This window comes from Podarcis muralis, chromosome 1 (assembly GCF_964188315.1).
Source record: "Podarcis muralis chromosome 1, rPodMur119.hap1.1, whole genome shotgun sequence".
Lineage (NCBI taxonomy): Eukaryota > Metazoa > Chordata > Lepidosauria > Squamata > Lacertidae > Podarcis > Podarcis muralis.
Window position 1 is genome coordinate 136653805 of NC_135655.1, and position 16872 is coordinate 136670676.

The window sequence follows — 16872 nt, forward strand, 5'->3', positions numbered from 1 at the left end:
TCACAACAATGAATAAAGACGAGTCCTATGAACGTGTGGAATGTGGTTTGCTTAGCAGCAGTCTTTAACCACAGCTGCCCTTTTCCTTCCAACATTTTGCATTTGCAAGGGCTGTGTGCCAGAGGGTGCTCAGTAAAAACTGGGCCTTGTCACTTTCCTTTAGAAACAATCCTAGCAGTGTGGCAGTAAAACTGCTAGCACATTTGCAAAGCTGAGCAGCGTCCGGTATGGTTTCAAATTGGGCAGGGGACCATGTGTTGAGATTCCTGCATTGCATGCGGGTTGAACTAGATGGCCTTTGGGCCTCTTAAATAATCTGCCAAAAATTGGGAGTTGTCTTATACACGGATGGGGAATGCACAGGGGTTACAAAAACACTACTTACCTTCCCACGGCTGCCATGAAGAAGCTGCCGGAACTGCCAATCATTTCATCATAATCATAAAATGTTGATTTCTTAATTTGGGGTTCAAAAAAATAAGGGTCGTTTTATACATGGGGACACACAGAAAAACATGGTATAGGATCCTGATTCTGTGTGGTCGTTTCCTGTAACTAATTCTTGCACAACTTAGCAACAGCCTCCTCGCATCCTGGTAGCACCTTGTTGGTTATTCAACTTGTGACTGGGCCGATAGGGACAAGACAAGGGTAAGCTGTGAATGCCATACATAAAAGAGCACACACAGCTTCCCCTAAAGTATCATGGGGAGTGTAGTTTGTTAAGGGTATTGAGAACTGTAGCTCTGTTAGGGGTAAACTAGTTCCCAGGATCAATTGATGTGGTGTTTCTTTAAATGTACCTTGTGTGCTGAGGCAGAAACTTGTGTCAGGACAGTAAGGATTTAAGGGCGAGTGCCTGGTAGCTTAGACTGCCTTAGAATTAACTAGGTAAAGGTAAAGGTACCCCTGCCCGTACGGGCCAGACAGACTCTAGGGTTGTGCGCCCATCTCACTTAAGAGGCCAGGGGCCAGCGCTGTCCGCAGACACTTCCGGGTCACGTGGCCAGCGTGACAAAGCTGCATCTGGCAAGCCAGCGCAGCACACGGAACGCCGTTTACCTTCCCGCTAGTAAGCGGTCCCTATTTATCTACTTGGGGACGCGGGTGGCGCTGTGGGTAAAACCTCAGCGCCTAGGGCTTGCCGATCGAAAGGTCGGCGGTTCGAATCCCCGCGGCGGGGTGCGCTCCCGTTGCTCGGTCCCAGCGCCTGCCAACCTAGCAGTTCGAAAGCACGTCAAAGTGCAAGTAGATAAATAGGGACCGCTTACTAGCGGGAAGGTAAACGGCGTTTCTGCGATGTCACGCTGGCCACGTGACCCGGAAGTGTCTCCGGACAGCGCTGGCCCCTGGCCTCTTGAGTGAGATGGGCGCACAACCCTAGAGTCTGTCAAGACTGGCCCGTACGGGCAGGGGTACCTTTACCTTTACCTATTTATCTACTTGCACCCAGGGGTGCTTTTGAACTGCTAGGTTGGCAGGCGCTGGGACCGAGCAACAGGAGCGCACCCCGCCGCGGGGATTCGAACCGCCGACCTTTCGATCGGCAAGTCCTAGGCGCTGAGGCTTTTACCCACAGCGCCACCCGCGTCCCTAACTAGAATTAACTACCCCCCTTCCAATTCAGGAAATACTTTGGATTATTATTACATTTATATCCTGCCCAGGGCAGCAAGTGCCCAACCCTTCCAGACCCTTTAGGCCTCGTTCCCTGACTTACCATGGCAGGTGGGAGAGAAATCTCTCTTCACTCCCATCTTGGCACCTGCTCTGCTGCCAGGCCTTTTCCAGCCGCCCCAATGACATTTCCCCAAGGCCAAAGGAGGGTTGGGGGAATCCGTGGCATCCTGCCAATGCACACCTCTGCGGAGAGGCCAAAATGGTGGTTCATGTGCTGTCAGTTTGCTCTTTGTACACAGTTTAGTGTAAAGAATTAATCCGCCCATTATCTCAATCTGAACATTTGCACACTTATTATTTGACTTTTCTCCTTGTAGTTCAGAATGGTGTTCCAGAAAGTTCCAGCTGAAAGAAAAAAAAGGCCCTGGAGCTTGGCAATTCTTAGTTTGCTTAGTGTTTCTATTCCGTATACAAACCACAATGGCTTGTGCTTTGATTTAGTTTGGTGATTAATATTACCTCCTGCTCCAATTGTGAAGGCCAGTGGCCGCTGCAAATAAATCTTTCTCTCTCTGTGAAGTAGCAGCACTGTTCATTGGGTTGGATGGGCAAGAAAAGCACAACTCTGATGGATTAAAACCTGAGGCAGATAGCAATAGCTAGGTCCTGATGCTCACCTCATATTTGAGGCAAACATCAGAAATACTAGGCTTGCCAACAACACTATCTGCTTCAGTCTGTAGGGAGAGTGCTCACATGAGGGAATACTGGCTTCAACACACAGAAAACTAGAAGGTCGTGTCCCCCGTTACCCGTTTCCTTCTTTTCTGTCTTGCAAATATCAAGTTTCTGCTGGAATTGGTACAGCCAGGCAGCAGCTTTCCTAGTTCAGGAAGAAGCAGGCCTCCATTTTGACCAGGAACACGCAGGTTGCAATCCTAAGACCACCTACCTGGGAGCCAACCGCACTGCAGGCAAGGGGTTTACTTCTGAGGAAACGCTGTGCTGAAGTAAAAAAGGGGAGGCAAGGGCCCTGAATTGGCCCTTTAGGCCATTAGGACCAGAGTGCCCAACTGCCCATCTGCACCACTAACGAGAGTCATTATTAAAAGGAGAAAATTTGCAAAGGCAAATCAGGTGAGGATGCTGATATATTAAGAACCCCACTGGGGGAGGGAGGGGAGAAATGCAATGAAAGAAGACGGGGTGCAAGCAATTAGATGACAAGCCATTTTATTTTGCAAAACAATCACTATACAGCAACAAATACAATTGCAAATTGGATTGAAAAACATGAACTACCTACCACCAGCCATTCAAGAAATGCCTCTTTTATGATAACAGGCTCTAGAATTGCCAGGAAAAGAAATGGCTACACAGGCTTTGTAATGGCCTACTGTTGTTTCCTCCTTCTTCTTTTTGAAAAAAGGGAAAGGGGGAGAGGGAATCCCAGCACACAGAAGGCAATTTTATGTTTCTCTTTGCTAAAGTTGAAATGACTGTTAGGCCTGGCCTTACCAAATCTGCAAACATTTGTAATGGAATTTGCTAGGAGCAGCTGTCCGTGAGAGAGAAAGCTCTAGAGCAGTTTTTGGATAGGCCTGCACAACCAAGCTGATCACACCCGGTCAACTGTGGGTGGGTGTCCTTTTGGGGGCTCAGCAACTACTACCCTGTTTTTACGCTTCTAAGGAGGCAGCGAAACCAGAGAGTCTCCCAAGCCGCTGGTGGGCTTAGGTCAGCCTAGCAGCTTGAGACTGCAGCCCTGGCTTAGGTTGAAGCTTTGGCTTCCAGCTTTCTCTTTTATGTTGATTTGCATTATATCTTCTGGAAGGGAGTCTGGAATTCAGGACTACAGAAAAGCCCCTTGCATGCTTATTGTGACTTGGTGGTCCACATTTTTGGATCCTTCGGGACGTACACTAGGCAGAGATAGATATTTGCAAACAGCCATTATGAAGAGAAAGGTTGCAGCTGTATAGGAGAGCATACGGTTAGATGTCTAATGCCATATATGTTCTATAGATAATATCCCAGTAGGCAAAAGGACTACCCTTATAATTAGCAGCTTGGACTACTGTTGCTGGACAAAAAAATGTCTGTCTGTCTGTCTTTTTTTTGGTCTCATCATGCCTAGGATTACACAGAAGCAAATGCTATGTAAGCAGAGAGAAACAGAGGGAAGAAGAAGAAGAGTTTGGATTTGATACCCCGCTTTATCACTACCCTAAGGAGTCTCAAAGCGGCTAACATTCTCCTTTCCCTTCCTCCCTCACAACAAACACTCTGTGAGGTGAGTGAGGCTGAGAGACTTCAGAGAAGTGTGACTAGCCCAAGGTCACCCAGCAGCTGTATTTGGAGGAGCGGAGACGCGAACCCAGTTCACCAGATTACGAGTCCACCGCTCTTAACCACTACACCACACAGGCTCCCAAGGGACAGATGTTTTCTTGATTGAACCATCTATGGCAGCCCTACATGTTTTTATTCATCTTCTCCACAAATTGCTAAGTGCACATTACTTCATTATACTTGAACTTACAAGAGCTTGTTAGTCAGTGTTACAGTGCCAGCTCCATAAAACCGACAAAGATGTGTTTTCCGATAATTGCAATAGGGCACAATCCAGCAAAATGTTATCTTGCTGACTTGAAGAACAGCAGTGCCCTTGTGTGGCTGTTGCACAAGATAACTTCCCCCTGAATTGTTGTGCTGTTAGCTTTTAAATGAAGCTTAGGCATGGGAAGTTAAGATTTGGCTGCCCCCCCCCCCTCCCGCTACCACCCCAGCGAAAATCTAGAGTCCTGTAACATAGTGTGTGCATTTCTTTTAATAATAACATGATCTCCTGCTGGCTCTTCAACTTGTACAACTTCAGCAAAATTCTGCAACTTTTTATGGAAGGATGATTATCGATTACAAGGACTTCTCTTTAAGATGAGAAAGATAAATTTGCAGCATGAAATTAATGACTCGGCAGCGTTGGACATATATACTCAATAAATAACTTCACCATCTAGAATGTGTTTATATCCCAAAAAAGCAGAATACAAAATAGTCACAGATTAAACACTGTTCTGACTGGCTGGCAATCAGCATCAGTCCACGTGAGGTTCAGTAGTACCTTGGGCACTCTCTCTAAGACTGGAAAAAGATGTAAAAACACTAAGAGGCTAATCTGCAAGAACCAATGGCATAGACTCAGAGTGACAACATTTCATTAAAAATACTGTTCTTTTGCCTTTATTATTTTTTTCCTGAAGCAGTGGCGGTATGGACCCCTAGTCTGATCCAGCAGAGCTCTTCTTTTGTTCTTAGTGTTTGTATTTTGTACGATTATTCTAAGCAACATCACAGCCATAAGAGTCCTCCTGATGCACTGGTGTCTAAGCTAGGTTTTTTTAATTAATTATATGACTGCATCATAAACTGAATGAGGCATCTTACAACATGAGATTGCTTTTAGGATGTAATGTATAAGGGTATTACTTAGGCTTTCATTCATTCCATGGAATTTGAACAAGCTCTACAATACACTACTGAAGTTTTACCTATTAGAAATAAGCTGATGCCATTTAGAAAGCTTTTTTAGATATTCATGATCTAATTTAATTTTATGGAACTCCATAACTAAGGGAACAGTACTGGAATATATTGGAAGTCTGATCTGTGCATCTGATAATTTGGTTCTAGTCCCTGAAACATTTGCCATGGTAATTGTTTTAGTCTTTACGGTGCTACCAAGACTCATGGTTGATCATACCGTTTTCTATCTTTAAAAACCATTTTAAAATCAGTACTGGATACATATTTTGTAAATGAAGGTGTTTAAGAGGTAGCCCTTTTCAAAAAGCTTCCAACATGTAAAATCATCCTAATGGACCGTTCATGTACTTGAGAGCGTTCAGCTTGAGAGCATGCAAATGTTATGCAGGTGAATTTATAAGGAAATGAGCAACTGATCTGCAGGTTGAAATAAGTAATTATTATCATCTAGTCAAAGCTAACATACATAACATGAGTAGACATTTGTCCACTTATGTGTCATATTACCATACCACCAATATTAGTGTCCATGTGGCAGTGGTGGACTCCACTTGTTTTAATGTCTAGGTGTTCTTGTCTTATTTCTTATTACACACACTTGTCATATACTTTTTATGTTCAACATATGCATTCTGCAGATTTATTTATCAGTTCTATCACCTTGGTGATGCTGTATAAGAAGCTTATTTAATTATGTTACCAGTAACCAACATGCATTATGCATGCATCTCTCCAGAGCATCATTCTCCGGAGGCATCTGAGCACATCTGTGCAAAGATGCCATTAAAGGAATGGAAATGACTTCTGTTTAAACCCCCCCATTGTTTCTTGGAATTTCAACTTTAGCAAAAGAAAATAAATAAATGAATAAATAACTTTATATTCCACTCTTACTGCAGGATTTTTTAAAAAATGCCAAAAAACGAACCATTGTTTTATTTTATTAATTTAGAATCCAAATCCATCTTTTTGGAAAACTTTTTTTTTAAAAAAAGATACTTGGACCCCATATAGTCATGGTGAATTAAATAATAATAAAAAGAAAAAAGAATGAGGAAGTACAGGAGAAAGAAGGGAGAGTATTTTTTCTCGTATCACAGAAGAGACTTGCATCTGGCACTAAAACAGGGTCACAGTTTTGAGATGTCACAGAAAGCAATTTCATGCTAAAAGATCTTTGCCTTTTTGTATTTTTTAAAAGTCTGAATAGGGAAATAAAAACCCTGCTAACACCTACTTTTACATACCTAAAATTGCAACACCAAAGGGTGCAAGAGACACAGATACTGTGAATAAAGAAGTAGAATATTCAAGTATGAGAGGGCGTATCACAAATGGCCACAGAGAAATATATATCTATAATAATACTGTATCAAACAGATGGAAAGGATGTGAAACCAGTAGTGTAGACACAAACCTAGCTGCTTAACCAACATTCTAATCAGACACAATTCCATTGCTTATTTTCAGTAGCTGCTTTTAGAAAAGAAAAATGCCACTTCCCCAGTACAGTTCATATGATTCCCGCCCCCCACTACCTTCTTTAATTATTAGTTAAATAATTTATTGGAATCAGCTATACACCGACATAATTATCCAAGTTCAACAACGTTAATAACTTAATTGACTCTTTCTTCTACCCATTTATATAAAATAACCCAACCCTGCACACCCCCTTTTGAAGCTTTGACATCTTTATTTGCCCTTCTGCCTGGTATTCAGACTCTCCAGTTTAATTTAACCTGTTAGTAAATTACAATGGGAGATGTTCCTTAATTCCATCCATCAACAAAATTGTAAAATGAGCAACTCAAGGTATTTAACAAGGCTCCTCAAAAAGTGGTAGATGGATGGCCTTCAGGCACATGAAAGGTAAAAATGCATTGTATCATAGTACAGTACTCCATGCAAGACAGGGCAGAGCGACAATTATTGTCCAATGTAATATACTGCAATTGTACCCACATAAAAGCCAGTGTCTTCCTGCTGTAAATGGAAATCAGGCCAATTTCTGCATCTATATATAACTTTCCCCCAGCTTTTATTTTATGGTTACTACAGTCTTGGGATGTGACTTAATTTTAGACATGGTAAAGAATGAATGTTAACACCTGCTCAGAGCCCACTCCTGGCAAGAGCTCATGCCTAAATATTATTACTTCAAACACTGCTAAATGAAGCAAATTCATAAGCCCTGTTTAGCTAGGGCTGCAGTGACATCTTCAGCGAGAGTAGCAAGCTGAGGAGATTCAAGCAGGTTGATGCTTCCAGAGGATGAGACGTTGCTGAGCCTCCGTGGGGAAGCCACGCTGGATCTGCCTGGTGACTGCGTGATGATCTCAGCTCCATGGTCTACCCGGGCCTTAGCATGCTCTCGGAAATTTAGCTTCTGGCTGTCAATCTGTACAAAGAAAGCAGGCTCACTAAAGAAAACACAGCAACTGCAGACATGTGAAGCTCCCCAAAGAAAGAGTGTCAATTTAATAAATATTATTTTAATTTACCGTGAAAGGGCTATGGATTTTTTACTTCAGCAGAGCCCCTCAAATTCACTTCAATTTTCCCCCCAAGTCAATTTCCTCCCATAATACATTGCATTAATCTTATCAAAATAATATTAACTTCCATGGAGGACATGTGGCTTGCCATGTGAAAAGGATCTAGGAGTCTTAGAAGACCACAAGTACAACATGAGTCAGCAGAGTGATGCAGCAGCAAAAAAATACCGGTACTTATCCTACTCTAGGTTGCACCAACAGAAGTCTAGTGTCCAGATCAAGTGAACTCATAGGACTGCTCTATTCTGCCCTGGTTGGACCACACCTGGAGTACTGTGTCAAGTTCTGGGCACCACAATTTAAGGAGGGTATTGACAATCTGGAACATGTGCAAATGATAAAGTGTCTGGAAATCAAGCCTTAGGTGGAATGGTTGAGGGAGTTGAATATGTTTAGCTTGGATAAGAGGATGCTGAGAGAAGATATGGTAGCCACCTTCAAATATCTAAAGGGCTGTTACATGGAAGATGGAGCAAGCCTGTTTTCTCCTGCTCTGGAGGGTAGGACCCAAATCAATGAATTCAAGTTATAAGAAAGGAGATTCTGACTAAACGTCATAAGACCTTCTCAACAGTGGAACAGTCTCCCAGGAGAGGTGTTAGGAAGGCTATCTGTCCTGTATGCTTTAGCTGAGATTCCTGCATTGCAGGGGGTTGGATTAAATGACCCTCGGGGTCCCTTCCAACTCTACAATTCCATGACTCTAATTTCATAGACGTTTGCCTGAGCAGCTCCTCTTCAGCTGGACTTCATTGGGAATTTGTAAATGGGCAAACCCCTGTAAGAAATTTCACTGATCTTATTAAAATAATGTTAGCTCCCTTCATATTTAATGCCATTCTGAGTACACTTTACTTTTACCTTTTTCCCTAGGCAACTTTACTCCTCTACTTAAAGAGAAAGAAGTTTGTAAAGATACAAAATAAATAAGGATAAAATGTTTTCTTTGGAAAGAACTGAAGGCTGTGCACACACAATTCCTTTAACCCCCCCCCCCCCAAATCCTTGTTGCCAAACATTAACTATAGGAATTACAGCTTTCTGTTTCTCGCCTCTCTTTATTTCCCAGCTGGCAAAATCCAAGACATAACTAGGTACGTTAAGGTACAACAGTTTGCAGCTTCATCTATAATACTGGATATATCCATAATCATTGTTGTTGTTATAATTATTATTAATTAAATTTGTATACCTCTCTTCATCTGAAGATCACAGGGTTGTTCACAACATAAAATTACAGAATTGTTTGGTTGGGTTGAACCCCAAGTCATATATATACATTTATGAATATACCCCAGTATAATTGTATGCACTAAGTTTTATATAATACATTTCATATTAAAGCAGCAAAGCAATTTGACCTTTGATAAAGTAAGTAGAATGGCATATATTCAAATTTCCCATGAATGCCTGGTTTTTCCACACACAAACGTTTGTGTTTTTTTTGCGGGGGGACCCTCAACAGTTTTATTCCATGGATTCAAGATTCATTGGGATTGTACACCTAAACATTAGGAAGAACTTCCTGACAGTAAGAGCTGTTCGACAGTGGAATTTGCTGCCAAGGAGTGTGGTGGAGTCTCCTTCTTTGGAGGTCTTTAAGCAGAGGCTTGACAACCATATGTCAGGAGTGCTCTGATGGTGTTTCCTGCTTGGCAGGGGGTTGGACTCGATGGCCCTTGTGGTCTCTTCCAACTCTATGATTCTATGATTCTATGATTCTATACACCTCTACTCCTGCAACTCTACTCAGCTATGATGTGGCTGAGGATGTGAAGTGAGTGGTGGAGCTGATACCTGCTGTCCCACTTCAGGCTATCATACTCTAGTGTATATATGACATGGCTGACCACAACACCGGATGAATCCCCAGTCCTCACAGGTATTTCTGCCTTCCCTAAGAGAAGCCCCACCTCAGCCCCTGGGCCTGCTTGCTGCCGTTAGAGCTAACCTTCCCAGTTTGAGAAATTCCTGGGCTCAAAAGACAAATTGTGCAGTGCCTATGTAATAAAGAATAAACAGGCTGGTGATAAAGGATCACAACTAACTTGTCCTGCTGATTTCAGTGGAACCACTTAGTCTGGATATCCAGGGTATTCACAAGCAACTGGACGATGCACAGAATGAATGTTTCAGTAAGTAGAAGTGGCAGCGCCTTACCTTGATATTGCCTCCTCCAGGTACATGGTGAGCGTTGTCAAGCGAGCCAACCTTGGCATGGGCCTTTTCTTTAAAATCCAGTTTCACGCTCTCAATTTTCACTCGCCCTCCACCTAGATGTTATGGGAGGAAAATTAAGTCGGAAAATACAGCAAGACTCTCCAGCTGTGACTGAAGCACTTTTCAACACACATACTTTCCTCCTTAACAATGATCATGGGGTTAGGATGACACGCTGAGCCAAACTTTGCTGTGGCTGCTATGCTGTGCTCAGTGGAAAGGCTTGGAGAGAAGCACAGCAATCTCCCCTCCAGGAGCCAGCTCATCTGTGCAGTCCTGGTAAGCATAGTTTGGCTTTCCATGATGTGCAGATCAGGCCATTCATTGTGTGGGCAGCTGGCACTGTGTACTTCAGAATGAGAAATCATTTGTAAATGGCTTTCAATTAGAGAGAGATAGTCATGTATGCAAGTGCCTCATGTCAAAACTGGAATAAGCTAATGCTCCTCTGTGAACTTTTAGTGTCAGGGGTTTGGAAAAGAAACCAAAACTTTACATGGAAGCAGACCACAACAGAAACCAAGGTTAATCATTGCATAATGGATGGAGAGTGTTAAGAGAGTGCCTATATAAAACACTTCAACAGAAGAATCCTTCTGGGTTTGGGGAAGAAGACCTGAGGGTGCATGAACTGTGACTAGGGAAGAAACTGGCATGAGTTTTTTGCCTTCCCTTAATCTCCCTGCTCCATTTTCCTTTCCACTGCTTACCCAGGATCAGGAATGGGAGTAGCTCCAAAACCATATTAACACAATAATATGCATATTAAATGGATGGCCTCTATAACCTAGTAAGTGGTACATGAGATTAGCAAAAGAAAATACCATGGGAAATATGCAAACCCACAGCAGAGGTGCTATAGGGAGGGACAGCCATCTTCTTCGTTTCACATTTATCTGGCAGCGGCAGTGGAGGTGTGTTTCTGGAGGCTTCCTTCACTCTCGAATGTGGCAATGACAACACCCCAGATGACAGGGACCCCAGGAAATGTAATTTTCCTACAGTGCCCGAGTACTTATTATGGACATCAGGTACCCTGGAAAATCCGTGTTTTGCAAAATTCTCCCCCCCCCCTGAATATTTCCATCTTACCTGGCCTGTGACGGATATTCTTTAGTGAGCCACATTTTGAAGTCACATGACTTAAGTCTATCTTCTTGGTTACGATCTGCACCTGTTAAAAATATACAAAAATATATCTTGGGAATGAGAAAATAAAACCTGGAAATGAATGTGCCTTGACTTTAAAAGATACTGTAAGAAAATAGATGATTAGTAGTATACAATCATGCCACAAAGGAGGGAAACACCCAGATTAATACAGCAAGCTTCCCATTTGAACCTAGCAGAACCATGTTAAAGGTTTTTCATTAGTAAAGTGAAGACTGTAAATCAAGAAGGTGAGTGAAGTTCTTTCCTAAGTTTTTTCATGTGAAAGAAAGTTTGTTTCAGTGCTGTGTGCTGAGAACTGTATGACATATTTCTATTTCCTTTTTGCACAGAGTTCCAGGATTGCCTTCTGTGGCTTAACTGGATTTCTGATTGGAATATTTTTCAGTGCTCCTGTAGCTACATAAGGACACTTCCACCTTTCTAAGGCCCGATTTGGTCTCGCTAACCTTTTTTAAAAAAGGTTATGCTAGCCTCTAAGAGAAAAACTACAGATGTGTCTGAAGCATAAACTGGCATGTTTCCTTACAATGTTCCTGGCATTTGGGGGGTGCTACTACAGATATTGCCTTAGATATGTGATAGACTTAGGGTTCATTCACCCTTTTGGACCCACCATGAAATGAGATGGTGCAAATGGGTCAAGCATATCCGGAAATTATATGGCTCACGAGTTGGCTCTGATTCTACAAGGCCTTCAGTGTGAAATGAAGTCACACAATGGTGGGTCTACAACAGCTACATTCCCCTATTCTTGCTAAGCCACCTGGCTGCCACCTGGTCAGGAAACACTACCATGTGTTAAGGACCTATTGCTAGCCTTACCTCCAGATTGCTAAGCAAGCGCAACTCTTATGTTTGTATCCTTAATATTTTCTCACATTTTCAGCCCTGTAAGGACTGGGATTTCTTTTTTTTATAAGGCCTTGAATAGTTGTGGATTTCAGTTGGCTGAGTCAGTGTCTTGTGGAGCAGAGTGCTTTGACTGAGACTGGGAAATTTGCTGTGGTCTGTGAGGAAGGATGGAGATACCCACCACTCAACACACAATGCTGAACACATCACTAGACCAAGGTGTCTGTGAAACATTAGCAAGAAGGGAAAGAGTGCTTGGTAGGAAGACACAAAGGACTAGGCTGTGCAGAGGAGGGTCACCAAAGTGGCCCAGGGTACCTTGCCAGGCGCCATCTTTACTTACATTTCCTCCCCCTGCTGAATGTGTGATGTTATCCTTGGAACCACATCTGGATTGAATATCGCTAAAATCAATCTTCTTGCTTAAAATCCTAACCTAAAAGGAATCGGAGGTTAACTTACTATAAAAAGTGTTAACGTTGGTATGCAAAGCTCCCAACAAAGTCCTGTCTGCTGCAGTGGAGGGGGCCGTTTGCTTTACAAGTTATGCTCTAATCATGAGTCAAAGTTGTTTAAGAATGCCTTGACCTTTCTATCCTGTTTCTCTCCAGCTGCCTGCATGGCAAAACAAAACCATTTCTTCAAGATTCTGAGAGGCAGGTGACTTTTCTATAGCAGCAGCTAGTTAAGTGCCCATCCGTGTGAAGATAGAGGGCCTATATCCTCTAAGCTACTGTAATGGGGCAAGGGAATAGTAGGCTCCTGAAAAGTGCAAGCAGTGCACTGAATGCTGGCTCAATATATTAAATATCAGCTTGGATTTCCATTATGAGGTTTTCAGTGGCACATACAACAAAATGCAAAGGCTGCAGCTCATGAGAGAAGTACAGTGGTACCTCGGGTTACATACGCTTCAGGTTACGTATGCTTCAGGTTACAGACTCCGCTAACCCAGAAATAGTACCTCGGGTTAAGAACTTTGCTTCAGGATGAGAACAGAAATCGCACGGCAGTGGCGCGGCGGCAGCAGCGGGAGGCCCCATTAGCTAAAGTGGTACCTCAGGTTAAGAACAGTTTCAGGTTAAGAACGGACCTCCGGCACAAATTAAGTACGTAACCAGAGGTACCACTGTAGTCAGTATGAATACTTTCTTGGTAGCGGACTTCCGGTCTACTGCGGAGGACAATGGCAATGTGCTAAGTGTCGTCCACAACATGGAGTGGACAGAAAGGCGTGGAGGGTGGCGCTAGAGCTCAGCGCACCCCCCCCACAGAAGAGTGGGGACCCGAGGGCTCCAGCAGAGTGGAAAAACTCACCCCCTGAACATCTCCCAGCTGCCGCTGTGCGCGTGGGAGGGAAGGGGCTTGAGTTCGCTCTCAACTCCAACACAGCCTGCTGCCGAAGCTATGATTTGTCACCAGAAGCAGCAGATCTTCCAATTAGAGGTAAATGTGAAATAAAACATTTAAAATTAAAAATTAGAGGCTAAAAAGTTTATTTGGCGAAATGAAAGCAAAACAGGAAGTCAGCTTCCGATTTCTACGGATGAGCTCTGCAAAGGGAATTTTTTTGTGAATGGGACACAGAAACTGCCTACAGCAACGGAGAGTTGAAACATTTATCTCTAATGAATATATATATTAACTATCAAGTAACCTATTGGATTATAAAGTTAAAAGCCCACTGACAGCTGGAGGAATTTGAACAGTATTTTAAAAATTGGTGGAGCAGAAGAGGAAAAGGGGAAAGAAAGGGAGCTAGCAGGGGACTCTCAGCACTTCTGTGGGGTAACCACAGAAAGTGGAAAGAGCCTGGAACAGCTTCCAAAGTAACTTCAATACTCCAAGAGATTGAAAGAGCTTGCCAAGAAAGATCTGTCGATTGAAACTCCAGCACTTTTGTGAATTAAACAACAAGACAAAATGCCATGGGATTACATATAAGAAATAAAATGGAGATATAAATTCTGGAATTATTGCAAGTCACCACTGTTTAAGACAATTACAAGTAGATAAGTACAAATTAAAGAATAACCTTGTTTTTAAAGACATAAATCTGAAACTGAACTGGCCTAACATCTTTTTGCTTTATGGACTTTTAAATTACTTTCTTATTTTTTCTTCTTATTTTTTTGCCCTTTTAATTGTACATTTTATATCTCCTGATTTATTGGATGTTTTCATTTCTCTCTGCTTTTTTGTTATATGACTGTATGATTTGCTGTTGTGGGGAGGGAGAAGGCAGACAAAAGGGAAAGGGAAATTGGAAAGAGTCTGGGAGGGGGGAAACAACCTCATGGCTGGATAGAGCTGGAACTTGCAGGTGTGACCTTGAACAACTCAAAAAACACTGGGAACCAACTGATAAGACATGTTGGGTAAGGAGAGAACAACAACCAGGAAAGTGGCAGCTGCAGCTGCGGCGGCCGCTAGAAGGGCTAGTGTGCGAGGAGAAACGGGAGATAAAGGGGAGAGAGAGCAAACAGATCTTCTTGCACAGCAACTTTTGGAATTCAGGAAAGAAATGGTTCAATCAATGCAAGAATTTACAAAACAGGTTCACAGTGACATGGAAAAATCCAATCAAACATTGATTGAACAAGTGCACAGGGATATTGAAAATTTGAAGAGTTTTGAAAGAGCAATTTGGGATACTGGGAGACAAGGTCAACAAATTGGAAACCAAAGTAGACAAACTAGAAAAAGTTAAAAGAGGAGGTAGGAGAATTAAGAGAGAAACAAAAAGGGTTGATGGGAACTGTGGAAGGGGTTCAAGGGAAGCAGAATGAATTGGAGGACCAGATCCTCCTCTTGCAGCTAAGGGAAAGAGACAGGACATTACGAATTAGAGGCCTTCCAGAATCTGACACAGAGCCAAATTTGGAGACATTTGTTACACAGACAATCTCAGAATGGATGGGAGAAAGTAAAGACTGGTTGGATGGACTTTCAGAGAGCTGTTTCAGAATTAGATCGTGCGAAAGTCGAGAACAGATGCAGCCAGGAGATGTTTTATTAACATTAGTAACAAAAAGAGTGAAGGATGCAATCCTTCAGAACAGCTTTGAAAAAAATCTCGTGGTTGCCGGACAGAAAGTAGACATTTTTAGGGAGATCCCACTGAAATTGAGATTTAAAAGAATCAAATATAGGTTTTTAACAACAGCACTCAGGAGAGCTATCAGATACAAATGGGAATTTCCAGAGGGCATTTCTTTCACATACCTGAAAAGGAGATATAGGCTAACATCAGAGTTTCAGGTGAGAGAGTTCTTTGACAAATACAGGAGAGACTTAGATTCCAAACAAGACAGGGGAGACCCTTGAGCTGAACAAAAAGAGGCCTTGGAGCAGTTAACATTGGAAAGCACTACACCAGAAAAAACAGATATTGCAACTGACTCTGACAATGGCCAATCTTAAAATACTGAGCTGGAATGTGAATGGATTGAACTGTAAAGCCAAATGCAATCGGATTGAGCATGTAATAGCAAAATAGAAATTAGACATAATTTGCCTCCAAGAGACACATATTGCAAAAAAAGGGGGTCTTAATTAACAAAAAAAATTAGGTATGGATTTCATTTCATCAGACTTTCATTTTCATCAGACCAAAGACTTTTTTTGATATGACTCAAAATCTAAATTTGATAGATATATGGAGAATGAGACATATGTTTGATACAGAGTTCACTTATTACAGCCATGTACACAATAGCAACTCGAGAATAGACTCTTTGTGGATTTCCAAAGAATTGGAAATAAGAGTAAAAAAAATTGAAATTAACCCCAGAACTTTTTCAGACCATAATTCCTTGATTATGGAATTACAAAAAGAAAGCCAAATCTCTTTCAGATGGAGATTATATGATGATTTACTAGATGATCAAAAATTTGTAGAAAAAATAAAAAAGGCCTTGATTGATTATTTTGAAATAAATAATCAAGGACAGACAAAATTACAGACAGTCTGCGATGCAAGTAAGGCGGTGGTGAGAGGACTCTATACAACAAAACTCATATAAAAGGAAACTGAAAGAGAAATAGAAACAGGAAATTCTAGAGGAAATTACTGAAAAGGAGAAACAGCTGCCAAATAAAGCAAATAAAGAAGCAGTGAAACAGGCAATTAAAACCTTACAAACTCAGTACTCAACGATAATTAATGAGGAAATTAGTTGGAAAATAAAGAGAGTAAAAAAAAATATTTGAGCATGTAAACAAACCGGGAAAATTGTTAGCCTGGCAGTTAAAAAAAAAAAAAGAACAAAGGAACTTCATAAATAAAATTAATCTAAATGGAAAGATCACAGATAAGCTGAAGGAAATTGGAGTAGGATTTGTTAAATATTCTTCAGATTTGTATAGACAAGGGAAAGAATAGAATAGAAGAGTATATCAGAAGTAGTAACATGCCACATATAAAGGATGAACAAAGGAAGATTTTTAATACCCAAGAACTGCTAGAGGCAATAAAAGGCTCTAAAAATGGCAAGTCACCAGGCCCGGATGGACTTACGGCAAAATATATAAAAAATTAAGTGAACAACTAGTGAACCCACTGAAAGATGTCATGAATGAGATACTGAACACAGGTGAAATTCCAGAAACATGGAAAGAGGCCTATATTACAGTAATTCCAAAACAAGACGCAGACTTGCTGCAAATCAAAAATTACAGACCTATCTCTTTGTTAAACAACGATTACAAACTGCTTGCAAACTTATTAGCTGACAGATTGAAAAATATACTAAATGAGTATATACATCAAGACCAGGCAGGATTTCTTCCAGGTAGACAAATGAAGGGGAATATAAGGAATATTTTGAATATCATAGAATACCTGGAGGCTAAAAATGAAAAGAAAGCAGCAATGATGTTTATAGATGCTGAAAAAGCTTTT

At 41.7% G+C, this 16872-nt stretch overlaps 1 protein-coding gene across 50 annotated transcripts in view; it reads right to left on the bottom strand.

Annotated features, from left to right (window-relative positions):
* Positions 1-2836: 2836 nt before the first annotated feature.
* MAP2 (microtubule associated protein 2) overlaps positions 2837-16872 on the bottom strand; it is a 291706-nt gene continuing 277670 nt past the window's right edge. For 42 of the 50 annotated variants that reach the window (XM_077919568.1, XM_077919560.1, XM_077919532.1 and 39 more), the window contains 4 exons: positions 12313-12405; positions 11037-11118; positions 9885-9997; positions 2837-7567 (listed from right to left, as the gene is read on the bottom strand). In XM_077919568.1, the coding sequence (XP_077775694.1) occupies positions 7352-7567; positions 9885-9997; positions 11037-11118; positions 12313-12405 (504 nt within the window). In that variant the 3' untranslated portion in view covers positions 2837-7351. The remainder of the gene's footprint in view (positions 7568-9884; positions 9998-11036; positions 11119-12312; positions 12406-16872) is intronic. The other 8 variants (XM_077919578.1, XM_077919655.1, XM_077919608.1 and 5 more) reach the window with 1 other exon arrangement.